Here is a 27,862-nt window from a genome sequence, read left to right as displayed (position 1 = left end):
TGAATTCCTGTCAGGGTGTGGAGCAACATTTAGGTTTAGGGATTAAGGTTACTAGTTAAAATAGGGGCACGGCTTTACGTGACTGTTTAAGTCAGTGTTACAGCAGAATGAACATTACATGAACCCTCTTTCCTCTTCAAAATTGTTAATTTCTTCTTGTCAAGCCCCTGTTCCCTCCTCAAATCTCACACCTCTCCTGGCCAGGCTTCTCATGAACCCCCCATATCAGTTGTCTTCTAAGGGGCAGCTATCTGATGGCACTCGTGATCTCACAGTTCATGATCTCTGTCTCACCTCTGTTGGCTCCCACATTCCTGAGACAGAAGTGGCGTTGTAGTCAGGAGGGCAAAGGGCACAAAGGTCTGTAGGAGCACCCTGCACAAGGTGCCCAGCACCTCTGCACCACCACCACAGTGAGCTTCCTGCTTACGTGTTTTGGTTCGGGAATGGCTTCTGTGGATCCAGGGTACTGTTTCCCAGGCCATCGTGCAGGCCTCAGATTCCCCCCATGGCATCTGGGAGGCAGTGGCCACCTCTGCGTAGAAAGCTGCAAGCAGCCCTGAGGGATGACTTCAGGCAAAAGTTGGAATCTCTGACATAACGACCAGAGGAGCTGCTCTGCAGAGCAAGGGGTCGTGCAGAGGGAGGGCTGTGCTGGGCAGGCGGGGAGGCAGACCCACCTCATGGTCTTTAGCGATATGGTTTTGTGATGACATTATTAGTAGGACAGCCATTGGATGGGATGGACGTGGAGGTCTTTTTCAACATTAATGATTCTACGATCCTATCAAGGCAGCAGAGAGGCAGAGCCCAGCGGGCAGTGAAGGGCAGCTCTGAGGGACACCAGGGCTGCTCCTCCCTGTGCCAGCTGGGTTTTGGCCCTGAGCTGGGACTGCTCCCACAGCTACAGAGGTGATAGGAAGAGAGGAAAGTTGAGATCAAGAAAGTTCTTGTGGCTTCTTTATTGCCTATATGTACACTGGAAGCCTCCTTCTATAAGTAGTTTAGATAATACTGTCAAAGTAAGTAAACTAATTAACAGTCAAAAGGCCAAGAATACTATTAAATCAAAATCAAAGATATTGAAGACATTCTTGATACTTAAGAAGCACGTAGAGAAACAGTTTCCTCACTGCACCCTTGAGCTCCTTGTTTCTCATGCTGTAAATGAGGGGGTTCAGTGCTGGAAGCACCACCGAGTACAGAAATGACACGACCAGGTCCAGGGATGGGGAAGAAATGGAGGAGGGCTTCACGTAGGCAACCATGGCAGTGCTAACCAACAGGGAGACCACGGCCAGGTGAGGGAGGCAAGTGGAAAAGGCTTTGTGCCGGCCCTGCTCAGAGGGCATCCTCAGCACTGCCCTGAAGATCTGCACATAGGACACCACAATGAAAATGAAACAACCAATTCCTAAACAGAAGGTGATTACAGTAAGCCCAACTTCCCTGAGGTAGGCATCTGAGCAGGAGAGCTTGAGGATCTGGGGGATTTCACAGAAGAACTGGTCCACAGCATTGCCTTGGCAGAGGGGCAGGGAAAATGTAGTGGCCGTGTGCAGGACAGCATTGAGAAAGCCACTGCCCCAGGCAGCTGCTGCCATCTGGGCACAAGCTCTGCTGCCCACGAGGCTCCCGTAGTGCAGGGGCTTCCAGATGGCAACGTAGCGGTCGTAGGCCATGATGGTGAGAACATAAAATTCTGACAAAATCAAGAAGACAAATAGAAAGACCTGTGCAGCACACCCCTGATAGGAGATGGCCCTGGTGTCCCAGAGGGCATTGGCCATGGCTTTGGGGAGAGTGGTGGAGATGCAGCCCAGGTCGAGGAGGGCGAGGTTGAGGAGGAAGAAGTACATGGGGGTGTGGAGGCGGTGGTCGCAGGCTACGGCGGTGAGGATGAGGCCGTTGCCCAGGAGGGCAGCCAGGTAGATGCCCAGGAAGAGCCCGAAGTGCAGGAGCTGCAGCTCGCGCATGTCTGCGAATGCCAGCAGGAGGAACTCACTGATGGCACTTCTATTGGACATCTGCTTGTTTTGGGATGTGGTCCTGCACAAGGAAGAGAAAGAACAGTAATAATGTACAACAGACTTACCAGAAGAAAACTCATCCCATTTCTTATTTAATATTGCCAAAAACATTGTCCACTTCCAGGAAGACATTTGGCGGGTCCTTTTCATAAGTTCTTCCTGGTGCTGCCTGAGGGTATCCCTGGGAGCAGGGGACTCCTCTGTGGGCAATGGAAGAGTCAGTTATGCCCTATAGGCAGAGGTAAAGAGGAACATGGTGTTATCTCAGATTCACTTCAGGCCTGATATCAAAGAACTTTGCCCCAGTGTTGCTCCCAGGTCACCCAACTGCAGAGCAGATATATATATATGGATTTTTTTTTTCATTTTCCTTTCATGGGGTCATATTGTGTCTTGTTGCTACCCCACAACACCTGATGAGTTTTTCTAAAACAGAAATCCTGGGCATTTCTCCTGCACTTGAAGGGAAACTTTGTGGATCCTCAGAGAAAAAGGGACTGGCCATATAGTGCAGAGTGTCCTTTAGTGAGGACAGGCAATCTGTCCATCAGTGCTGGTCTCAGCTGCCCTGTGAGAGCTGCTGGAAAGCTGTACTCAGTTGTTCATCTGAAAAGAACCTGGACACTGCTGAGAGCAGAGGAATCCAGGCTCCAAGTGCCCACCTCCAGACCCCTCACCCTGTCCCCGTACTCCCCTTCCCCCAAGCACCCCGAGGGCTCACTCCATGGGCAGGTGAAACCCCCATCCCCAGGCAGCCTGGGAACAAGAGCAGCAGCAGCACGGCCAGGTGGAGAAGCCAGGAGGAATGGCAGCGTGCTGCTGCCAGGGGAGGCAAGGCCAGGGAGGGACAGACGGACACTCAGCACACCCTCCTGTGCTGCAGCTCTGCCTGCAGAGGAGGCAGCTCCTGCTGGGGACAGCGGGGGCTTGAGGGCAGAGGCTGTGCTGGTGGCACAGGAGAGCAGGGGGTGTCCCAGGGAAGGCGCCTGCCCTGCAGGGGCTGGCAGGGAGGTGCCTGAGCCCTCCCTCGCACAGCATTTCTGGCAGCAGCTCCCTCTGACCGCCTGCCCATGTCCCTGCTGCCTGCCCGTGTCCCTGCTGCGAGCCGCTTCTGTGTCCCCATGTCTCCTCCCTGTCCATGCTCACAGACCCATCCCACAAGCTGTGTACTCGGATTCACTCAGATTCCCTTCCACTGCAGGAATCTGAAAGCACAGAGTCCAAAAAATCTCTTCCCTTCAGATAAACCAAGCCTCTGTCTTCCCTTCGAAATTTCCTCTTATAAATGCCATTCTCTACAGCTTCTTCTACACTTTGCTGGAGAAAGAGAGAGACCCATCCTGACAGATGCTGTCAGGCATCGGATGTGCCAGCTGTAGAACGCCCCTCTGGCAACCCCACCTGCATGGTCCTGCAGCCAGAGACGTACCTTGTCAAGGGCTGTGCAGACTTCTCCTGCAGACAGCTCTCAGCATCCTCCCACTGCCAGCTGCCTCCAAGCCCTCTCTCCTTCTCTCCTGTCCCCGTGCCAGCTGCGGTCAGAGCCCCCAGCCCTGCTGCGCTGTGCACAGGAGCTGCTCCTGGGCACAGCTGTCTCTCTGCACCAGGGCCCTCTTGCCACGAGCTCTCTCTGTCCCACGAGCCCGGCCCAGCTCAGCACCAGACGCCCAGCCCAAGGCATTGGAATCCCCCCTCGGGGGGCTTTGCTGGGGAGCCCACGAACCTCAGGCACTGGGAGACAATTGAAGACATCTCTCAACAAGTCCAAGTCAGAGGCAAGTTTCCTGCAGTGTCCCCCTGAGGGCCAGCACTGACACAGCCTCCCTTGGAGCTCGTTAGAGCAGAGCATTGGAGGCAGGGAGGACAAATAGAGAAAGACAACATCAAGGCACACTGATATGTAGAAAAGCTGGATGTGTTTCACCAAGCACAAGGGCCAGGCCTTGACCCCCAGCCCCTGGGAAGGGAGATCCTTTCCCTTCACACACTGCTCAGGGCTCTTCCTGGGGCAGGAGGAGATGGGGATGTGCATGGCCAAGTGCAGGAGAATGGTACGAGCCCTGCCTGGTTCATGGGTGGGGGCGAGGAGGCAATGAGGCCCTGGTGCTTTACCGAGAAGCTGTCTCCTCCTAGGCCTCAATGGCAGAGACAACAGCCAGAGCCATGGACACAAAGCCCTGGGTCCTGTTGGGACTCTCAGCCTTGCCTATTTCCTTACTCCTCTGATGACAGTGTATCCTACCATCTCCCAGACCTTCACCTCTTTCTCTGCTGGCTGTAGATCCTTGTCCATGAGCTTTCATACAGGGTCTCTAGCTGAGTAGCTCATATGAGACCACTCGTGGTACCCGGGCCCTCCTCCTCCTGGGCACTGCTCACTCAGCAGGGTCCCAGACTGCCCTGATGTGTGGGGTTCCTCTTCCTCTGGTGCAGGACTGGGCTCTCCTTCTTTTAAATGTCAAGATGTTTTTGTAGGCAAAATCCTGCAGTTTCTCAAGTTTCCCCTGGACAGATGCTGCCTTCTATCAGCTGTTAACATCTGCAGGCAGACAGTTCAACCTTTGTGTGATTGTGCTATCTCTGACAAGCAGCATCAGGAGCTGCAGGAATGTTTGGATAAAACAGCACAGACTTTGTTTGGATGAACAGCACAGAGTCACAGAAGGGCAGGGGATGGAAGGCTGCCAGGTTCCACCTCCTCTGTGCTTCCTTCTCATGAATGCTGTCAGTTTGTCTGCAGCTGTGTCCTGAATCTTATGGGGCTGTGCAGGTCAAAATTAGAAGTGCCAAAGCCCTGCTAGAGCTCAATCCGTATATCACTGTCAAAGAAAATAAGAAACTCTTTATAGAGATAATTTTTAAAAAAGGGGTTTAAGGAGAATCGTCATCCGTTATTGGATGGGGGAGGAAACCTGGTGACAAGAGATGAGGTAAAGCCTGAGGCACTTAATACTGCCTTTGCCTCAGGCTCTAGGAGCTAGACCAGTTGTTCCCCTGGATATTTCTACCTCCTCATGGCCAGTGCCACCATTCCAAGGTGCACTTTGTGGCACTTTTTCTCTCCTGCTCTTTCCTACTACCAAAGAAAGCTCCATCAGGGCGGAAACCACTCCTGAAGTAGGCACCCCAACCCATCAGGCTCCTTGCGGCCTGTCAGCCAAGCAGACAGAAGTCACCTCACCAGCATCTCCCAAGGCCTGGACCTGCTGCTGGCCTTGCAGCTTCTTGGCTAGACACAGCCAAGCCTTGGGCCTCCTGCTGTCCAGTCCTGGCCTCAAGCAGAAGGGACAGGACAACCCCTGTGCGGGCCTTCTTTCTGTCTGGGTCCTCCTGGGGATGGAGGCAGAGGGGATCCCACAGTCAACATGCCAAGCAGGGGCCTTCTGCTGGCCTAGCAGGGCCACTGGCAGATGTCAGCCTCAAAGTGCAGATCCCAGGGAGAAGCCAAGGGTGACCTGCCACCTCCAGACACAAGACACCTCACAGTCCCTTTGCGTGACACGTTCCTGCTGCTGCCCTATCAGCTGCAGAGACAGAAGTGACCTCCCAGTCACTGCCCCAGTCACATTCCTCCTGCTGGGGCAGGAGATCCTGAGGCAGAGCTGACCTCTCTCTAGTCCCCTCAGTACCTATTTTTCACATTTTGTGTTAGAGATTTAGGAAAGTTTTATTGGGAGTGTTTGGTATTCTGTTTGTGGTGTCAGGTGTCCGGTTAAGGTATGGAGAAGCTCTGTGGTTTAGGGTTTTTTAGGTCTCCCAAGAAGTCCAGGGTTAAATAGAGCATTTTAATGCTAGTGTAAAGGAAAGGGATGAAGAGCGAAAATGGATTCCTTTCAGAGTGTTGTGGTAGCATTTAGGTTTAGGGATTAAAATTGCTGTTTCAAGCAAGGTAAGGGCCATACATGACTGTTTTAAGTCAGTGTTACCACAGCATCTACATTACATGAACCCTCTTACCTCTATGAAATCATAAGTTCCTGCTGGCCAAGCTCTTCTTCCCACCCTGAAATCTCACATCTCTCTTGTTCAGGCTGCTCCTGACCTCCCCATATCTTATTGGGATCAGCTTTCTGATGACATTCTTGATCCCAGAGTATCTGTCTCACCTCTGTTGGCTACTCTAGTCTTGAGAAGGAAGTGGCATTGTTGTCAGGAGGGAAAGGGCACAAAGGTCTCTAGGATCATCCTGCTCAACATGCCCATCAGCTCTGCACCTCCACAAAACTGTGTTTCCTACCTACAAGTTTTGTTTTCAGAATGGCTTCTATGGTGCAGGGTTCATTTTTCCATGCCCTCATGCATGGTTTTGTTTCGGATGTACAGGGATGGGATAAGGAAAGCAAAGGCATGGATGGAACTGAGCTTATCAAGTGAAGCAAAGAATAACAGGAAGAGATTCTACAGATACATTGCTCAGAAAAGAAAGGGCAAGGAGAGTGTACCCCCTCTGATGGATGAGAAGGGTGAACTGGTAATGACAGACATGGAGAAGGCTCAGGGACTCAGTAACGTCTTTGCCTCAACAACGTCTTTGCTTCAGTCTTCCCTGCCAGTCAGGCTTCCCAAGTCTTTCATTTCCCTGAACCCACAGATGGAGGCTGGGGGGCAAAGTCCCACCTGCTGTAAGTGAAGAGCAGGTTTGGGAACACCTTGTGAAACTAAACAAGTACAAGTCTATGGGGCCTGACGACTTCACCTCAGGGTCCTAAGGGAACTGGCTGATATAGTTGCCAAGCCTCTCTCCATCATATCTGAAGAGTCCTGGCAGTCGGGTGAAGTCCCTGGTGACCTGAAAAAGGAAAATATCACTCGCCTTTTGATTAACGGTAGAAAGGAGGACCCAAGGAACTCCAGAACTGTGAGCCTCACCTCAGTGCCTGGCAAGATCATGGAAAAGATCCTCCTGGAATCAGTGTCAGGCACATGCAAGAGAAAGAGGTGATCCAAGAGAGCCAGCATGCCTTCACCAAAGGGTAAGTCATGCCGGACAGGCCTGGTGGCTTTCTACAATGGAGTGACCACATCAGATGACAAGCAAAGACCGACTGATGTCATCTACTTGGACTTCTGTAAGACCTTTGACACGGTCAGAAATGGCATCCTGGTCTCCAAATTGGAGAGAGACGCATTTGATGGGTGGACCATTGAGTGGATAAGGAGTGGGCTTGAAGGTCATACCCAGAGAGTGGTCGTCAATGGCTCTATGTCCAAGTGGAGGCTGGTGATGAGTGGTGTCCCTCAGGGGTCTATCCTCGGACTAGTACTGTTTAATATCTTCGTCAACATAGACAGCGGCCCTGAGTGCAGATGACACCAAGTTGAGTGGTGTAGTTGATGCAACAGAGGAAGGGATGCCATCCAAGGGGACCTGGACAGGTTTGAGAAATGGGCTCATGTTAACCTAAGGAGCGTCAAGAAGTCGTTCAGAAAGTTCAAGTGCAAGGTGCTGCACCTGGGCCGGGGAAATCCCAAACATGGGGATAGGCTGGGAGAAGAACTCATTGAGAGCAGCCCTGCAGAGAACTTGGGGGTTCTGCCGGATGAAATGCTCAACATGAGCCAGCAGTGTGTGCTTGTAGCCCAGAAGGCCAAGTGCATCCTGGGCTGCATCAAGAGGAGTGGGCAGCAGGTGGAGGCAGGTGATTGTCCCCCTCTGCTCTGCACTTGTGAGGTCCCACTTGGAGTCCTGCGTCCAGGTCTGGAGCCCCCAGCACAAGAAGGGTGTGGGCTGTTAGAGTGGGTCCAAAGGGAGGCCACAAAGATGATCAGAGGGCTGGAGCACCTCTCCTATGAAGAAAGGCTGAGAATGTTTGGGCTGTTCAGCCTACCAGAAAAGAAAGCTCCAAGGTGATGTCGTTGCAGACTTAAAGAGCCTTTTAAAAGGGATGGAGAAGGACTCTACTCAGGTAGATAATGATAGGACAAGGGGGAATGGTTTTAAATTAAAAGAAAGGGGAAATTCCTATTAAATATTAGCAGGAAATTTTTCACTCAGAGGATGGTGAGGCACTGGAACAGGTTTTCCACAGAGGTATTGGATGCCCCATCCCTGCAGGTCTTCAAGAGCAAGTTAGATGAAGTCCTGAGCAACCATGATCTCCTGGGAGGTGTCACTGCCCATGGTAGGGGGGTTGGAACTAGATGATCTTTGAGGTCCTTTCCAGCCCAGGCCATGCAATGATTCTGTGATTCTATGACTGGTTAAAAATAATTTTAAAACTTGTTATGTAGAAGGATAAGAATAACATTATTTCTATCAATATAAAATGTTGTTAAAATATTAATAAAAATAGACTTAACGAAATCATTATCTCATTTTCCCAAATAACCCGGTAGTCCTCTTAGGATTATTTCTAATATTATATTTTGATAATAAGTATAATGACAAAAATGGTATGATAATAATCACAGTAATTAAGTCATTATTGATGATGAAGAAGACTGTATAGAAATAGTTTCCTCACTGCATCTTTAAGCTCCTGGTTCCTCATGCTGTAGATGAGGGGGTTCAGTGCTGGAGGCACCACCGAGTACAGAAATGACACCACCAGGTCCATGGATGGGCAAGAGATGGAGCGGGGCTTCAGGTAGCCAAACAAGCCAGTGCTAACAGTCATAGAGACCACGGCCAGGTGAGGGAGGCACGTGGAAAAGGCTTTGTGCCTGCCCTTCTCAGAGGGCATCCTCAGCACAGCCCTGAAGATCTGCACATAGGACAGCACAATGAAAACAAAACAACCACATCCTAAAGAAACACTAAACACAAGTGCCCCAACTTCCCTGAGGTAGGCGTCTGAGCAGGAGAGTTTGAGGATCTGGGGGATTTCACAGAAGAACTGGTCCAGAGCATTGCCTTGGCAGAGGGGCAGGGCAAATGTAGTGGCTGTGTGCAGGACAGCATTGAGAAAGCCACTGCCCCAGGCAGCTGCTGCCATCTGGGCACAAGCTCTGCTGCCCACGAGGCTCCCGTAGTGCAGGGGCTTGCAGATGGCAACGTAGCGGTCGTAGGACATGATGGTGAGAAGGGAATATTCTGCTGCTATAAAGAAGAGAAAGAAAAAGACCTGTGCGGCACACCCTTGGTAGGAGATGGCCCTGGTGTCCCAGAGGGCATTGGCCATGGCTTTGGGCAGAGTGGTGGAGATGCAGCCCAGGTCGAGGAGGGCGAGGTTGAGGAGGAAGAAGTACATGGGGGTGTGGAGGCGGTGGTCGCAGGCTACGGTGGTGAGGATGAGGCCGTTGCCCAGGAGGGCAGCCAGGTAGATGCCCAGGAAGAGCCCGAAGTGCAGGAGCTGCAGCTCCCGCCTGTCTGCGAATGCCAGCAGGAGGAACTCGGTGATGGAGCTTCTGTTGGACATCTGCTGTTTAGAGGCATTAGGTTCTGCTCAAAGAATAGAAAGACAGTAATAATGTACAACCAACTTACCTGGGGGAAACTCATACCATTGCTCATTTAAATCTCCCCAAATGATTGTCCACATCCAGGGAGGCATATGGCAGGTCCCTTTCCTGAGTTGTACTTGGTCCTGCCTTAGGGTGTCCATGGGAGCAGGAGACTTTGCTCTGGGCAATGAAAGAGACAGTCCTGTCCTACAGCCAGACATAAAGAGGAATTTGGTGTCATCTCAGCTTTACTTTACTCCTAATACCAAAGACTTTTGCCCCAGTTTGGCTCATATTCAAACCAACTGCTGAGGAGTGCTGTTGGGATTTTTTATTTTCATTTTGTATTTTTTATTCTAGCTGCCCCAAGACACGTGAAGGCTGCTTTTAAGTCAGAAGTCCAGGCATCTCTCCTGCACTCCAAGTAAGACCCTGTGGATCCTCAGAGACAAAGGGACTGTACCCTTACAGCCCAGAGTCCTTTAGAGTGTTTAGACCCTAAGTCCATCAGTCCTGCTATCAGCTGCCTTCTGCTGGCATTTCTTTGATCTACAAGACAGTTAAACTCAGAAGTGCACCTGAAAAAACCTGGACACTGCTGAGAGCAGAGGAATCCAGGCTCCAAGTGCCCATCTCCAGACCCCTCACCCTGACCCCGTACTCCCCTTCCCCCAAGCACCCCGAGGGCTCACTCCATGGGCACGTGAAACCCCCATCCCCAGGCAGCCTGGGAACAAGAGCAGCAGCAGCACGGCCAGGTGGAGAAGCCAGGAGGAATGGCAGCGTGCTGCTGCCAGGGGAGGCAAGGCCAGGGAGGGACAGACGGACACTCAGCACACCCTCCTGTGCTGCAGCTCTGCCTGCAGAGGAGGCAGCTCCTGCTGGGGACGGCGGGGGCTTGAGGGCAGAGGCTGTGCTGGTGGCAGAGGAGAGCAGGGGGTGTCCCAGGGAAGGCGCCCGCACTGCAGGGGCTGGCAGGGAGGTGCCTGAGCCCTCCCCCACACAGCATTTCTGGCAGCAGCTCCCTCTCACCGCCTGCCCGTGTCCCTGTTCCCTTCCTATGTCCCTGCTGGGAGCTAGTTCTGTGTCCCCACATCTCCTCCCTGTCCATGCTCACAGACTCCATCCCACAAGCTCTGTGCTCAAATTCACTCAGATTCCCCTCCACTGCATGAATCTGAATGCACAGAAACCAAAAAAGCCTTTCCCTTCAGATAAACCGAGCCTCAGTCTTCCTCTGGAAATTTCCTCTTGTAAATGCCATTCTCTACAGCATCTTCTACACTTTGCTGGAGAAACAGAGAGACAGACCCATCCCGACAGATGCTGTCAGGCATCGGATGTGCCAGCTGTAGAAGACCCCTCTGGCAACCCCACCTGCATGGCCCTGCTGCCAGAGACTGACGGTGCCAAGAGCCTGCAGATCTGTCCTGCCACACGCTGCCCTCTGTTGCTGCGCTCCTCACTGCCTCCAAGCCCTCTCTCCTTCTCTCCTGTCCCCGTGCCACCTGCGGTCAGAGCCCCCAGCCCTGCTGCGCTGTGCACAGGAGCTGCTCCTGGGCACAGCTGTCTCTCTGCACCACGGCCCTCTTGCCACGAGCTCTCTCTGTCCCAGGAGCCCGGCCCAGCTCAGCACCACACGCCCAGCCCAAGGCATTGGAATCCCCCCTCGGGGGGCTTTGCTGAGGAGCCCACGAACCTCAGGCACTGAGAGACAATTGAAGACATCTCTCAACAAGTCCAAGTCAGAGGCAAGTTTCCTGCAGTGTCCCCCTGAGGGCCAGCACTGACACAGCCTCCCTTGGAGCTCGTTAGAGCAGAGCATTGGAGGCAGTGAGGACAAGGAGACAAAGGCAATGTGAAGGTGACCCTGATATGTAGGAAAACTGGATGTGTGTCACCAAAATAAAGGACCAGGCCTTGTCCCCTGGCCCCTGGGAAGGGAGATCCTTTCCTTTCACACACTGCTCAGGGCTCTTTGTGGGGCAGGAGGAGATGGGGATGTGCATGGCCAAGTGCAGGAGAATGGTACGAGCCCTGCCTGGTTCATGGGTGGGGGCGAGGAGGCAATGAGGCCCTGGTGCTTTACCGATAAGCTGTCTCCTCCTAGGCCTCAGTGGCAGAGACAACAGCCAGAGCCATGGACACAAAGCCCTGGGTCCTGTTGGGACTTTCAGCCTTGCCACAGCCCTTGCTGCTCTCCACACCAGGCTGTCCTAGGGACTCCCACACCTGTACCTCTTTTCCTACTGGCTGCAGACCCTTGTCCGTGTGGTATCTCACAGCATCTAAGCTGAGTCTGATAACTCAGATTTTCTTGGTGGCCATGCTCCTTGTAAGGCAGCTCTGTAGGAAGCTGGCCTGGTTCGTGGTGAGCAGCACCACTGCTCGTATGGCATCCCTCATGGTGCCCAGGCCCGACTAGGGCCAGCACTGACATTGCCTCTCTTGGAGCTCATTAGAGCAGAACACTGCTCTATTAGAACACTGGAAGCAGTGAGGACAAGGAGACAAAGGAAATGTTTGTGGAAAGGAAAAAAAGGAAATGAAAAGTGACAGTGATATGTTGGAAAATTGGATGTGTTTCACCAAGTAGAAGGGACCAGATGAGGAAAACCAGGTAAGGGGAAAAACTGCTGTGGAATAGCATCTGGGAGAGAGAGATGAGTGAGAAACAGCCTTGCAGACACCAAGGTCAGTGAAGAAGGAGGGGGAGAGGTGCTCCAGGAGCCGGAGCAGAAGTCCCCTGTGGCCCGTGGTGAGGTCCATGGTGAAGCAGGCTGTGTCCCCAGCAGCCCATGGTGTACCACAGTGGAGCAGGTTTTTAGGGTATGCTGTGCACCGGTACCCACTAGAGCCTTATATCTTCTGTGGGTCTCATGTGCCAGGCCATGGAATTCTCAAAGTCCAATAAACCCAATTGTCCCTATCCTCCCCGTGGCTGGAGGCCAGGTGCCTCTAGTCCTGCTCATAGTATTCATTCTTCAGGTTAGATGAGGCCCTGAGCAACCGGATCTAGTGGGTGGTGACCCTGCCTATGACAGGGGGGTTGAAACTTGAAGATCTTTGAGGTCCCTTCCAACACAAACCATTCTATGATTTTATGACTACTCTGTCTGGAGGACTGCCTGATAGAAACTGGAGCAGCAATTTTCTCAGAAGAACCCCTTTTTGTGATTGCATTTCCTTGCAATTCATGGATCCGTGCCTCTAGGATGGAGGTAGATTTTCCATCCCATTTTCTCATGTCCTCTCCATGGCAGAACCACATGTTGGCACATGGTGTGTACCCACTCATTTCTCTTTCTTGAGCAACTTTCTTTTACTTACTCCTGGCAGCTTACATATTGGTTTCTACAGGTAGGGAGAAAGATGCATTCTCTTGTTCTTCCTGGACCTCTTGAGAAAGTTTATCCACAGCTAAAATGCCGGCCCATGAGGAAGAAGAGAGACTTCCTTCATACTGCCAGTGTTGGCTAGCTGATTCATCCACTCTGGGTTTCTCTTGGCCTTTCCAGGTCATTTCTGCCAATGAGATGGCATATGATGATCCATGGTGCATGGATGCACATGGTGCACCACTCTATACAAACTTCCACCACATAGATCATGTACACTTTACTTCATCAGGATCTTTGGATAGTTGTTCATTGGCTAGGTTTTTATATATCACCTCCAGCATGACTAATTCCATCGGGCACCAGATACCCAACGCCATTGTCATCCCCTTGCCTGGTTGACATACAAGATCTTCCTTCAGGGGATACCTTTCCTTCACACCTGACAGGAGTATGTTCCTTCTGCCCATTTTCCAATTGTTTGTCAGTCACCCCTTCCCTAGAGGGGGATCCCAGCTGCTTTGCATCCCTGCCCTCTAATTCCAGGCTATTGGCCCCTTTCTCCCAGCAGCCAGGTGGCAATGTGCTCACTTAGATGATGGCTGAAATCTTTCCACAAATCTCCTAGCTCACCCTGGAATAGAGATGCTGTGGTTACTGATGTTGTTATGATCTCTTTCTCTTTGCCCTTCTGCTTCCACGATGGCCCAACTTTACCGTAACATTCCACGTCTTCTTCCTCCTTTCTTTTCTGGGTAGGAGTTTCTTTCCTTTTTAAAAACCCTGACTTTCACATACATTGTTTTCTCTCACATATAGGAGCAATCAATAGTGGCACAGGTTGGTTCTCTGGCCCAGCCCTGAAGCCCATCACAGCCGTTGGAGTGGCTGCAGGGCCTGTTGCAGGAGTTGCTGGGGCTGCAGGGCCCATCACAGGACTTGTTCAGGCTGCATGGCCTGTTGCAGGGGTTTGGAGTGGTTGCACGGCCCATTGTAGGAGTTGCTGTGGCTGCAAGCCCATTAAGAGGAGTTGCAGCGGCTGTGGGGCCTGTCGCAAGGGTTGGAGTGGCACTGACTGCAGCTCAGTAAGCACAGGCCAAGTTGCACATTGCGGTGATTTGTGTCTCTTTGGAATTGCCAGGCTGATGACAACCCTTTTTCAAGCATTTCACCATTTTTTCTAGAATTCTGCACTTGTTCAGGAGTGAAGTTCCAAAGCACTGGAGGTGCCCACTGATCAAGGTGCCTGCTCATTTCCTCCCACAATCCCTGCAACACTTAACTCTCCTGCCTTGGGGCAGATCTCTGGAGGGCATTATTAATAAGTTGGTTAATGTTAAACAAAGCCTGAAACACATTCAGGAGACATCACAATGGGAACATGCTGGTTTGACCACCACAGAGGTATTCAAAGCTTTGAAGAGTTAGTGTAAGTATCCTGGAGGAGAAGGAGGAGATGAAGGAGAAAGGGAGAGTGAAGAAGTGGGCAAAAGTGTCCCCCCATTGCCCTCTCGGTGTCCTTATCTACCAGCTCTGGGGGCTGAGTACCAGGGGAACAAATGGTCCAGCTGATAAAGACTGAGGCAAAGAAGTCATTAAGTAACTCAGCCTTTTCCTCATCACTTCTAACTAGGCTTCCTCCCACGTCCAATAAAGGTTGAAGACACTTCTTAATCTTCCTTTTAAATTTTTTATTTATTTATTAATAAAAACTTTTTTATTGTCTTAGAAACTAATAGCCAGACTGAGCTAGAGTAGAGCTTTAGCCCTTCTAACTTTGCCTTGCACAGCCTCACAACATTTAGGACACCGCTCCAGACAAACTGACAGCATGCCTGAGAAGGAAGCACAGAAGAGTTGGAACCTTGCAGCCCTCCATCCCCTGCCCTTCTGTGACTCTGTGCTGCAGTTCCATTCAGGTGGTTACTCCTGTATTATCCAAACTTCCCTGCAGCTCCTGATGCTGCTGTCTTGTCAAATATAGCACAATTACGGTGAGTCATCTGCATACAGACAATAACAGCTGACAGAATGGAGCATCTGTCTAGGGGCAAATTGAGAAACTGCATGAATTTGCCTACAGAAACCTCTTGACAGCCACAGGAGGAGTGAGGTTGTGCAATGGAGGAAGAGCAACCCCACACATCAGGGCAGACTGGGACCCTGCTGAGTGAGCAGTGCCCAGGAGGAGGAGGGCCTGGGCACCACGAGGGATGCCATACGAGCAGTGGTGCTGCTCCCAAGGAACCAGGACACCTTCCTACAGAGCTGCCTTACGAGGAGCATGGCCACCAAGAAGATCTGAGGTATCAGACTCAGCTCAGATCTGCTGTGACACCACAGGGACAAGGGTCTACAGCCATCAGGGAAAGATGTGCAGCTTTGAGAGTGCCTAGGTTAGCCTGTTGTGGAGAGCAGCAAGGGCTGTGACAAGGCAGCCAGTCCCAACAGGACCCAGGGCTTTGTGTCCATGGCTCTGGCTGTTGTCTCTGCCACTGAGGCCTACGAGGAGACAGCTTATCGGTAAAGCACCAGGGCCTCATTGCCTCCTCGCCCCCACCCATGAACCAGGCAGGGCTCGTACCATTCTCCTGCACTTGGCCATGCACATCCCCATCTCCTCCTGCCCCACAAAGAGCCCTGAGCAAGGTGTGACATGAACAGATCTCCCTTCCAGGGTTCCAGGGGACAAGGACTGGTCCTTTTCTTCAGTGGAACACATCCATTTTTCCTACACATCAGGGTCACCTTCACATTGCCTTTGTCTCCTTGTCCTCACTGCCTCCAATGCTCTGCTCTAACAAGCTCCAAGGGAGGCTGTGTCAGGGCTGGCCCTCAGGGGGACACTGCAGGAAACTTGCCTCTGACTTGGACTTGTTGAGAGATGTCTTCAGTTGTCTCTCAGTGCCTGAGGTTCGTGGGCTCCTCAGCAGAGCCCCCCGAGGGGGGATTCCAATGCCTTGGGCTGGGCGTCTGGTGCTGAGCTGGGCCGGGCTCGTGGGACAGAGAGAGCTCGTGGCAAGAGGGCCCTGGTGCAGAGAGACAGCTGTGCCCAGGAGCAGCTCCTGTGCACAGCGCAGCAGGGCTGGGGGCTCTGACCGCAGCTGGCACGGGGACAGGAGAGAAGGAGAGAGGGCTTGGAGGCAGTTGGCAGTGGGAGGATGCTGAGAGCTGCCTGCAGGAGAAATCTGCACAGCCCTTGACAAGGTACGTCTCTGGCTGCAGGGCCATGCAGCTGCACGTCCTGGAAGGGTCTCCTGCTGGGTCTTGTTTCTGGGAGGGCAGTGGGCAATGCAGTAGGCTTTGGGAGTCCTGCTGGATGGCACTGCGAGGTGAGAAAGTCTGGCAGAAGCCCCTCGGAGTGTCATAACCCAGCTGCCCCTAGTCAGCCAAGATAGGAGTGGCCAATCCTCCTCCAGACACTGCAGGGGATGCAGATGGGATATTGGAACAGGCTGGCTTGCAGATATTCATGTCTCTCTGTGGGGTGTTCTTCTGGGCTGGAGGCTGCTTTCCAGCAGGATGCAGCTCTCTCGTGGCATCCTTGTGTTATCCAGGTGCCCCAAGGTAAAGAGACCTCCGTGCTATGGCCATGTCCGTGCTGCTGGATGGCTGTCTGTGGGCAGCTGGAGTGAGGCCTCTGCAGCCCTTGTTAAGAGGGAGGAGCTGAGATCCTGCTCATGCAAGACCAGGTGAGGATCCTGTCCAGCTGCACTTGGTGTGGGGCTTCTCTGCTCTCAGCTGTCGGTAGTTTCTTCTCATGGGAACACCGAATAGATGGTTCTTCCTAAACATCACAGGCGTAGCTACCAGAAAATGAAGCAAATAAAGGTCCCTTGTTCTACACAGTCGTTGGATACTTTCCTTGAAGTAACACTTCAAATCTCCTCGTCTGACCAGCGGACTGAACTTGAGTGTCCCCCAAGTTCCTGCCTCCCTCCTGCTGCACAGCAGGAAGGACTCCTCTGGAGCCCACAGCAGCCCCTGCTCCCAGTGCCACTCTCAGCCAGCACCAGCCGCAGCTCAAGCAGGAGAGCTGCAGAAAGGTTCTCCTGCAAAGAGAGAGTCTTGGGCTGGGGGTGCTCTAAGGCTTGCAATAGGTTTTCCTCAGATAAGTCTGTTTTACCATTTTTCTGTCTTATCCTTTTTAACAGACAACTGCGCCCAAATTCAGGAAATGGCCAACATCAGCTCTGTGAGCGAGTTCCTCCTGCTGGCATTCGCAGACACGCGGGAGCTGCAGCTCCTGCACTTCGCGCTCTTCCTGGGCATCTACCTGGCTGCCCTCCTGGGCAACGGCCTCATCCTCACCGCCGTAGCCTGCGACCACCGCCTCCACACCCCCATGGACTTCTTCCTCCTCAACCTCGCCCTCCTCGACCTGGGCTGCATCTCCACCACTCTCCCCAAAGCCATGGCCAATGCCCTCTGGGACACCAGGGCCATCTCCTATCAAGGGTGTGCAGCACAGGTCTTCTTTTTTGTCTTCTTCGTTGGAGCGGAGTATTGTTTTCTCACCATCATGGCCTACGACCGCTACGTTGCCATCTGCAAGCCCCTGCACTACGGGAGCCTCGTGGGCAGCAGAGCTTGTGCCCAGATGGCAGCAGCTGCCTGGGGTAGTGGCTTTCTCTATTCTGTCCTGCACACGACTAGTACATTTTCATTGCCCCTCTGCCAAGGCAATGCTGTGGACCAGTTCTTCTGTGAAATCCCCCAGATCCTCAAGCTCTCCTGCTCAGATGCCTACCTTAGGGAAGTTGGGGCACTTGTGTTTAGTGTTTCTTTAGGATTTGGTTGTTTTGTCTTCATTGTGTTGTCCTATGTGCAGATCTTCAGGGCAGTGCTGAAGATCCCCTCTGAGCAGGGCCGGCACAAAGCCTTTTCCACGTGCCTCCCTCACCTGGCCGTGGTCTCCCTCTTACTCTGGACTGCTATGGTTGCCTACCTGAAGCCCCCCTCCATCTCTTCCCCATCCCTGGACCTGGTGCTAGCAGTTCTGTACTCGGTGGTGCCTCCAGCAGTGAACCCCCTCATGTACAGCATGAGGAACAAGGAGCTTAAGCAAGCCCTGTGGAAATTAATGACTAGATGTGTTTCAGAAGCAATAAATTTCCATTCTACCTCTGCAGATGACTAGTAATGTCAAGGACTAGAAGAACAACTAATATTATATATATAATTATTTTTGTGTGTGTTTATTTATGAGTGTTTTCATTACAGAACTTTCTTTGTTTTAATACGTCTAAAGTTGCCCATTAAAATGATATGATTCATCTCATTCAATCTCAGAGAGTCTGTATATGAGGAGCCAGGCCCTCTGTGAATTTAAATAAAAGAAAGGAGCCTGCACTGCCTTCCTTGTGTGACCTCCTTCCTGTGAGAGCTGCTCTGGCTCTGCAGGGGCAGTGCCATGTGCAGGGCTGCAGAGGAAAAGAGTCCCATCCCAGCAGCACGGCCAGGGAGCACCAGCGCTTGGGGCATGCCGAGCTGCTCTCTTGCCACTGCCCCCCTCTGGTGCTGAGCCCTGCTGGTGGGGTCAGGCCCGGCTGCTCCTGTAGCTTGGTGCCAGTGCTGCTGTGGGGCTGTGCTGGGACTGCAGGCAGGGACAGGCAGTGGGCACGGCAGTGGCACAGCCGGCCTGCGCTGCAGCACTTCCCTCCTAAGGGGGGATCTCCTCCAAGGTGGACTGACCACAGCTGAAGGGCTCAATCTGCTGTGAGCAGGCAGAGGAGAGCTCTGCAGCCCCAGGGCACGCAGCAGCCCCAGCCAAGGAGTCTGGCGAGTGATTTGACTGCAAGGTCCCTCCTGCCCTAGCACCTCCCAGAACTGGCACGGCACTGGCTCCTGTGTGTCAGAGAGGCTGGGAGCCCAGGAGCTGTGCCATGGGCTGGAAGGATCACAACCAGATCTCTTCTACCTGGGCAGATTCTGGGCCAAAAAGGGGGTGTTTTGTAGGTGTGGTATTATGAGCTCAGTGGTGCCTCAGAAGCTCCAAGTCCAGTAGGAAGCTAATGGCTGTTAAGTGGCCTGTGAGGTGACTTTTTTCTGAAGCAGCTGACAGGTCATCCCTTGGCTCCTGGCTGGGATCTGTGCCTTTAGGCCCACATCTGCTGGTCTCCATGATAGGCCAGCAGATGCATCTGCTCTGCACACAGTTTGTGAGATCCTCTCTTCCTAAGTATTGGGTAAGCCCCGTAGAGGAAGGGGTCTTGGATTGGGGTTGTCATGTCAAAGTTTTGAGCTTTTGCCTGAACTCATCTTTCAGGGCTGCTTTTGTGGTGGTGCAGAGCTGCTGGGCACATTGTGCTCCTACAGCCTTTGTGTCCTTCTCTGTGCTGGCTTAGGAGCTGCTTCTTTCTCAGGAGCAGAGTAGCCAACCGAGGTGACACACATACTCTGAGTTCATGAAAGCCATCAGAAAGCTGCCCCTGAGAATATGACTGATATCGGGAAGTGAGGAGAAGGCTGGCCAGGAGAGATGTGAGATTTGGAGGAGGGAAGAGGAGCTTGGCCAGCAGAAGCTAATGATTTTGGAGAGGTAAGAATGCTCAGGTAATGTCGATCCCACCATAACGCAGACTTAAAGCAGTCATGTGAGGCCCTGTTTTAACCTGTAACATTAATACCTAAATCTAAATGCCACTCCACACCCTGACAGGAATCCACTGCTCTAATTTTTGACCACAATATCCCTTCAAGCAAAGACTAGTCCATCACATCTTTTCCATTACCTTTACTCTATTGCTCACCCTGATCCCTGACCTTAACACTAGTATTTAAATGCTCTCATAAACTCTAATATTCTTGAAGACATAAAGAAAATGCTAAACCAAAGAGCTTGCCTATACCCTAACCACAGACCTGACACCCCAAGCACAACACCAAACCCTCCCACTCAATAGTTGCTTAAGCTTTCACCCAGAAACTTTCACCGCAGTCCCTAATGCCATACACGAAGAACTAACATCCAAACCCTAGTTCCTGTGCATTAACCTCCTCAACTTCAAGCCCGCTCCTAGCCCTTAACTTTAGGTTATTGTTCCCTTGAAGCAAGTCAGGAAACATGAGGTTGCCGTGCAGTCCCATGGCATTCAGAGATGGATGTGAGGGGCCATGGATCTGATCAGCTTGTGGGCCACAAGGAGGACATGGGTGGGAATGCTCTGCTGAGCTCAGCTCTGCCTCAGGATCTCCTGTCCCAGCAGGAGGAATGGGACTGGGGCAGTGACTGGGAGGTCACTTCTGTCTCTGCAGCTGATAGGGCAGCAGCAGGAACGTGTCACGCAAAGGGCCTGTGAGGTGCCTTGTGTCTGGAGGTGGCAGGTCACCCTTGGCTTCTCCCTGGGATGGGCACTTTGGGGCTGACATCTGCCAGTGGCCCTGCTAGGCCAGCAGAAGGCCCCTGCTTGGCATGCTGCCTGTGGGATCCCCTCTGCCTCCATGCCCAGGAGGACCCAGACAGAAAGAAGGCCCGCAGAGGGCTTGTCCTGTCCCTTCTGCTTGAGTCCAGGACTGGACAGCAGGAGGCCCAAGGCTTGGCTGTGTCTAGCCAAGAAGCTGCAAGGCCAGCAGCAGGCCCAGGCCTTGGGAGATGCTGGTGAGTATCTATGATCAGACCCTAGCTTTGTGTTTCAAGGAACAGCTGGTGAGGGTTGACAAGACTTTGGTGAAATGATGGAAAGTTCTGCATGAGAGCAAGGTGGTGGACAGAGATGGGTGTCTGCAGACTTCAAGGAAATAGGGAGAAGTGTGGAACAGCATAGGAAAGCCTGCAGAGGAGAAGACAGAGGGTGCTGGCAAGAATGAAAGGCCCCAACAGCCCTGACGTTTTTGTCCCTTTAGCTAGAGCTTCTGAGGAGACGAGATAGAGTCATTGCAATGGGGCCTCACTGCTTCCTTGATACCCTGTGCAGGGGTGGGGAGGTGTCCTAATGAAGTTCTTCTCGTGGCATCACACTGCCCACCACATCATACAGACCCCAAGAAGAGCCCTGAGCCAGACGTCGGGATGCAGGATCTCCCCTCCCAGTGGCTGGGGTCAGGCCTTGGCCCTTCTGCTTCACCAAAACCAACCAAGACTTTTCTCAGCACAGCGCTTTGCCTGGCTGCAATCATGGCCTCCAATTAGCTGCCCTAATAAGTCCCTGGGGAGGCTTTGTTAGGAACAGCCTTCAGTGGGGCCCATTAATACTCCAAGTCACTTCAACTTTTCCCTTTGACTTTACCTTCTCAAGCGGTTACATCATTCTCCTCTCAGTACCTGAGCTTCATAGGCTGAGCACCAAAATACATCGTGGAGCTCATGAAAATGCAGAATGTCCTAAGCAGCCATATCTCTCCCACAGTTTTCTTCAAGTCCTCAAGACTTGTAGAGCTAATTAGAGAGCTTTCATGGTGTAGTTAAGGAGGAAGATTTCAAAGAGCATCTAGTAGAAATCTTTCCTCATTTTAAAGGCTGAATTTTGTTGCATTTCAGTTTGGAGCATCATTTTCCTATAGATATTGGACTAGGGTTGCTCCTTTGGAGACCTGCTTAGGTAGGAAGAGCACGTTTTTTCCTATTTAAAAACAAGCAACAGGAAATCATGCTGCAATTTAAAAAAAAAAATAACGTTCAAGTTCCTCATTTTGTTGCCTCCAGTGACGTTTACATTCCCATAAGGATGACTGTACATGATCTATTTTACACTGAGTAATAGGAAATTTAAAATAATTGTGTTAATACTAATCCATTTCATACTAATTCAATGAGAAATTCTCATGATTCTCAGATGAGTTTCTTGCTAAGGAAACCATTAGACAGACTGCTGAGAGATGGGCGAGCTGGAACTCACTGAAACTCAAAGCAGCAACTGGGTTGGTGAGGGCGGTCTGAATGATCAAAGAGTAAGGGGAGGGCAAAGCAGAAGAACCATGGGAAGTGCATAGGTCCAGACAGGCAGCTGGAAAGGGGACATTCAGCAGGGTCTGTGTAATGAAGACGCTTTTTCTGCCTTGAAGTCAGGTTTTCTTCCTGGAAGATGAGGGAACACACCATGATAGACAAAGTGCTGTCAACACAGGTACAGGTGGAAACCAGTATTTCTTCTCCTGCGATAAATATAGACCATGGAAATTCACATGTCTTCATCACAGAAATTATACTTCATGTGAGACATTAAACAGAAGGGATTGAATCATTTGAGCTGATGAGTAGTTGCTTTATTAGTTAAGTACTAAAAAAATTACTGGGTATTGAGACAGGGCTTTGCTGTCTGACCATAAGCAACCAGGGAAAACCTCCTGTGGCCCAGTTGTGTTTGAGGCACTTCCCTGGACTGGCAGATGTCAGAAAAGACCTGCAGGAGTCCGGAGCCCTTTGGGAAAATCAGGTGGAGCCAGGTGGAGTTCCCAGGGCACCTCCACTGCCAGCAGTGGTCTTTGTCCCTGTAACTGCAGCCCAGCCCAGCACACGAAACCCTTTCAAAGGCAAAGCCCATCTACAGTGCATTCTTGGCACTGACCTAGATTTGAAATGGCCTTTGGAAACCCATGATACTTTCCCTTTTTCCTATGACACACTTATGACTATGACTTCCCTTATTCCTACTAGACACATGAACACTCGTTTAAATTCCTTGGTCATCTTTAGCAAACTCAGGCTGAAAAACTCAAGTATAGCACGCTTCAAATGGCTGAGGAAGAGCCCATCAGCTTGCCCCACTTTGGGGAATCATCCCCTTCCAACTAGGAATATGAAAGTGAAAAATGTGAAATGACCCGTCAGGTCAATGCGCAGAGTAAGGGAAGTCACACATATTGTGCTGGAGTGTCAAAAGGCAAAAAGCACTGCACTGTGCCTCAGAGTAATCAAGGAGACCTAATCCAGTTCATCTGTGAGATAAAGCAGAGTGAAGGACGTTGGGTTGTGTCCTAACATGACGAAGGATGCACATCACTGGTGAAGGAGCTGTCTTTTTGTGCCATCACCAATGCAAATTACACAAGAACTACATCAAATAAAGGTAAGCTGTCCCACCCTGGCCCTGTCACACCATGGGGCAGCAGAGGGACCTTTTTCAGTTTCAGCCTCTTCTTCAGAGAGGCTTTGCCCTCTCCCTGCACACCACGGGGCAGAGCCTGGCCCTGGACGCTCCGTGAGCGCCATGCAGGTCGTGGCAGGCTGCGGTGAGGGGACGAATGCCCTGGGCCCCCTTCCTGCTCTGCCCAGGCCAGCAAGGGCCCCGAGCGGCCTCCTGTCCCCTGCCCCTGCAGCTCTGGGCTCCCTTCCCCAGCCCTGGCTCTGCAGCACCAAGCCCTGCTGGGAGCCCTCCCCTGCATGCTGCCACCGCTCCCTGACGCTGCTGGTGCCCTCTGCCGGGCACTGCCCAGCCCAGCTCAGCCCCTGCCCACCTCTCCCCACCTCCCGGACCTCTCCCCAGCCCAGCAGCCCAGGCTGGGCTGGCCCCAGGCCAGTGCCCACCGCAGCCTGCTGCAGGGCTCTGGGCACGGCCAGCACAGCCCCAGCCCCTCGCAAGGCACCGCAGCTGCTGGCACAAAGGCGGCTGTGGGCCTCCCCAGCAGCCCCCGCGCTGGGGCCAGCCACGGCTCAGGAGATGGAGGGCCGTGAAGCTGCAGGAGCCCTGCTCTCCTGCCTGGGACATCCCCAGCACAGAGTGCCTGTGCCCCGCAGGGCCAGCCCCGCTCCCCAGGCCAGCACAAGAGGCCTGGCCCAGGCACAGAGCAGCACCATATTCCTCTCCAGGATGCCATTTGCCATCAGACCCAGCACCAGTGGGACAGTCCCTGGTAGATAATTCAAGGGCCAGTTGTTGTTTGCTGGGCCATAGGCAAGCAAGAAGGCAGCTCCCAGTCCAGCCCTTGGTCCTTCACCGATCACTCTGGGGTTCTGATCCATTGTGAGGCCCAGAAAAGCAAGAGGTCTGTTCAGGAAGCAGCTCCTTGGGTGTATTCCTGAAACCAGGTTTGCAAGAGGCATGCAGAGACACTGAAGAGATGCCAATGTAGAGATAAGAGGACTGTCACCAACATACATGAGATCTCAGGGCTTACCCAAATACAAGAAGCACAATGTGGAAGCAAAAGAGAGCAGCAGTGGAAAGGCCACGTCCTGCTGCTGGCCATGGCCATGGCTCCAGGGAAGCAGCAGCCCCGACCCGAAGGCAGCAGAGAGGCAGAGCCCAGCGGGCAGTGAGGGGCAGCCGCGAGGGCCAGCGGGGCTGCTCCTCCCTGTGGCAGCTGGGCTCTGGGCCCTTGTCCTGGTTCCAGTTAGGACAGAGTTAAGTAGCTCATAGTAGCTGGTAGGGTGCTATGTTTTGGATTAGGATGAGAAGAGCGCTGATAACATGCTGATGTTTTAATTGTTGCAGAGCAGTGTTTACACCAGGCCAAGGACTTTTCGGCTTCTTGCTCTGGCCTGCCAGCGAGCAGGCTGAGGGTGCAGCAGGAGCTGGGAGGGGACAGACCCAGGACAGCTGACCCAAACTGGCCAAAGGGGTATTCCATACCATCTGACGTCATGCTAAACAATATATAGGGGTGGCTGGCCGGGGTGGGGGGGCCGGCTGCTCGGGAATAGGCTGGGCATCGGTCAGCGGGTGGTGAGCAATTGCATTGTGCATCACTTGTTTTCTTACACATTATTATTGTTAATACTATTACCATTATCACTATTATTATTATTATTGTTATTATTATTTTCCTGTCTTAATAAACTGTCTTTATCTCAACTCACAGGCTTCACTTTCCTGTTTCTCTCCCCGATCCCAGAGAGGGAGGGGGGAGGGTGAGCGAACGGCTGTGTGGTGTTTAGCTGCCAGCCGGGTTAAACCACAACAGTCTTTTTGGCGCCCAACGTGGGGCCCGAAGGGTTGAGATATCGACAAATCTGACCAGAGTGTGTTAAACTAAAATTGGTATAAGTATTGGACCTGCTTAATAGTTGCTAGTCACGATGTTGATTGCCTTAATCTCCAGTCTGCTGTACCTGTATTCCAAATTGAGTTTTATGGTGCGTTACTTTCTGTATGTGCTCCCTGTTGCACTGTTTATCCTTTCCGGGCCCTGGTTTAAGATTGTTATGGTACTGTGCGGTGTAACAATGGCTTATGAAATGATGAAATATCTGGTCATGACTTTAACCTGGTATTTGTACTCAGCACTGACGTCGACTCTATACTTTGGAACCCATATCTCGGAAACTATTAGCAATTACACCTATTGCCTGTTTTCATTAGGGAGCCAATCTGTGAAGGGGACAGGGGAAGACATGTTTCCCTACTTGTTCACTCTCCCTTTCTCCTTCACCACCACCCTCTTATCCCCCGAGTTAGTTACGGTGGTTCTCCGAGATGTTGAATATCCTTGGGATACTCAGACCAGCCTGCTCTTGTTGTTATGTCTCCTGAATGCGCTTCAGATTTTGTGGAGGGTTAAACAACTACTTAGGAATCTCATCCGGAGATCTGTCTTGAGGCGGGATAGTTGCGAGTGGCAGGGAGTGTGGGAGGATATGGGCAGGTTTCTAGAGCAGTGGTCACCTCCAGTGTTTTGGACATTCACCCCTGAACAACTGCAAAATCCTAAAAAGCTGGCAGAATGCTTGAAAAAAAGGTGTCATGACTGGCAGTTCCAAAGTGACACAAATCACTGTAGCGTGCTGGGGTCTGGCTTGTGCCTATCGAGCTGCAATTGATGCTACTAGCAACCTAGTTCCAGCTCCTGCAGCTGCTCCAGCTCCAGCTCCTGCAGCCGCTCCAGCTCCTGCAGCCGCTCCAGCTCCAGCTCCTGCAGCAGCTCCAGCTCCTGCAGCCGCTCCAGCTCCTGCAGCCGCTCCAGCTCCAGCTCCTGCAGCCGCTCCAGCTCCTGCAGCTGCTCCCACTCCTGTGGCTGGGTCAGAGAAACGAGCTGTAGCAGTGCAAGTTGACCCCGCAGAGGGTATTCCAACCCCTGTGGCAGACCCTGTGTCTGGGTCAGAGAAACGAGCTGTAGCAGTGCAAGTTGCCCCTGTAGACAAGGTGAAAAAATGGTATAGAGGCTCAGGTCGTTTAAAACGCAGACAGTCTTCTGCTAAGTCTGGGCGTAGTGAAGACGAGGCTGGGCCATCAAAGGTGCAGGAGACTGAAGATGAGGATGAGGATGGCGAAAAATCAACAGTAACTACCCGGACTCTATACCAGCGTGAGCTACGAGATGTGCGAAAAGATTTTGGTCGCTGTATAGGTGAGCAGCTTGTCACCTGGCTGCTCCGGTGCTGGGACACCGGAGCCAATTATGTGGAATTGGAGGGCAAGGAAGCCAGGCGGCTGGGATCCCTTGCTAGGGATGCATGTATTGACAAAACAATTGGAGATGGAGCACGATCTCGCAGCCTCTGGAGACGTCTCCTGTCAGCTGTGCAGGAAAGGTATCCCTTCAAGGAAGAACTTGTATGTCTACCAGGCAAATGGACCACCATGGAGAAGGGAATTCAGTACCTGAGGGAATTGGCCATACGGGAAGTAATTTATAAGGACCTAGACGACGCACAAACATCCACAGATCCAGATGCAGTCCGGTGTACACAACCCATGTGGCGGAAGTTTGTACGGAGTGCACCATCATCATGTGCCAGCTCATTGGCAATACTAACCTGGAAAGCAGAGGAGAATCCCCCAGTGAATGAAGTGACTAAAATACTCCGGCAGTACGAAGGAAATCTCTCCTCTTCCCTACAGGCCTGTGTCTTGGCTGTGGAGAAACTCTCTGAAGAGGTCCACCAACTTAAAGAGAATTTATCTTCCCCTCCACCTGAACGAACCAGTGTCCACCAGCTAAAAGAGAATACTTTGGAGAAACTTTCTGAAAAGATCCACCAACTTGAAGAAAGATTATTTTCCTCCCCACCTGTACAAACCAGTGTCTCAGCTATTAGGGGTAAACGTTCATCTGTGCAAGGAAGACAATATGGTGGGCACACACACCGCGCCACCCTGTGGTTTTACCTACGTGACCATGGAGAGGACATGAGAAAATGGGATGGAAAATCTACTGCGACCCTAGAGGCATGGGTACGTGAGTTGCAAAAGAAAACAATTGGGGAAAAGGGGTTCTCTGAAAAGTTTGCTGCTCCAACTTCCAGCAGGCAGTCCTTTAAACACAGAAACGAAGATTCTGACCAGGACTAGAGGGGCCCTGCCTCCAGCCAGGGGGAGGAAAGGGACAATTGAGTTTATTGGACTGTGTGGATTCGATGGCCTGGCACGTCGGACGCACAGAAGTATAAGGCTTTAGTAGACACCGGTGCAGAATGTACTCTAATGCCATCAAGCTATAAAGGGCCAGAGCCCATCTGTATTTATGGTGTGACGGGGGGATCCCAGCAGTTAACTGTATTGGAGGCTGAAGTGAGTCTAACCGGTAATGAGTGGCAAAAGCACCGTATTGTGACTGGCCCGGATGCTCCGTGCATCCTTGGCATAGACTATCTTAGAAGAGGATATTTCAAGGACCCAAAAGGGTTCCGCTGGGCTTTTGGCATAGCTGTCTTAGAGACAGAGGACATTAAACAGTTGTCTACCTCTCCCGGTGTCTCAGAGGACCCTTCTGTTGTGGGGTTGCTGAGGGTTGAAGAACAGCAAGTGCCGATCGCTACCACAACTGTGCACCGGCGGCAATATCGCACCAACCGAGACTCCCTGAGTCCCATCCATAAGCTAATTCGTCAACTGGAGAGCCAAGGAGTGATCAGCAAGACTCATTCACCTTTTAATAGTCCCATATGGCCAGTGCGAAAGTCTAATGGTGAGTGGAGACAAACAGTGGACTATCGTGGCCTGAACGAAGTCACGCCACCACTGAGTGCTGCAGTGCCGGACATGCTAGAACTCCAGTATGAACTGGAATCAAAGGCAGCCAAGTGGTATGCCACAATTGATATCGCTAATGCATTTTTCTCCATCCCTCTAGCAGCACAGTGCAGGCCACAGTTTGCTTTCACTTGGAGGGGAGTCCAATATACTTGGAATCGGCTGCCCCAGGGGTGGAAACACAGCCCTACCATTTGCCATGGACTGATCCAGTCTGCGCTGGAACAGGGGGAAGCTCCTGAACACCTGCAGTACATCGATG

The 27,862-nt window shown here is 52.0% G+C and overlaps 3 protein-coding genes across 3 annotated transcripts; 1 reads left to right on the top strand and 2 right to left on the bottom strand.

Moving 5' to 3' along the window:
- Window positions 1–247: 247 nt before the first annotated feature.
- Window positions 248–1,646, bottom strand: LOC136787725 (olfactory receptor 14C36-like; the record flags this gene model as incomplete). Its single annotated transcript, XM_066985041.1, has 2 exons — window positions 248–314; window positions 1,102–1,646. Coding segments are annotated over 2 exons (612 nt in total), but the record flags the coding sequence as incomplete, so codon positions are not given.
- Window positions 1,647–8,452: 6,806 nt separating this feature from the next.
- Window positions 8,453–9,482, bottom strand: LOC136787724 (olfactory receptor 14C36-like). Its single transcript, XM_066985040.1, has one exon. It carries the CDS (start codon window positions 9,386–9,388, stop codon window positions 8,453–8,455), a length of 936 nt encoding a protein of 311 aa, XP_066841141.1. The 5' UTR covers window positions 9,389–9,482.
- Window positions 9,483–16,928: 7,446 nt separating this feature from the next.
- Window positions 16,929–17,891, top strand: LOC136787723 (olfactory receptor 14C36-like). Its single transcript, XM_066985039.1, has one exon. The coding sequence runs from the start codon at window positions 16,929–16,931 to the stop codon at window positions 17,889–17,891; it is 963 nt and encodes a 320-aa protein (XP_066841140.1).
- Window positions 17,892–27,862: the final 9,971 nt, after the last annotated feature.

Source organism: Anser cygnoides, chromosome 30 (assembly GCF_040182565.1).
Source record: "Anser cygnoides isolate HZ-2024a breed goose chromosome 30, Taihu_goose_T2T_genome, whole genome shotgun sequence".
Lineage (NCBI taxonomy): Eukaryota > Metazoa > Chordata > Aves > Anseriformes > Anatidae > Anser > Anser cygnoides.
The sequence above is the reverse complement of the archived record's forward strand: the minus strand, read 5'-3'. Positions and strand labels throughout refer to the sequence as shown.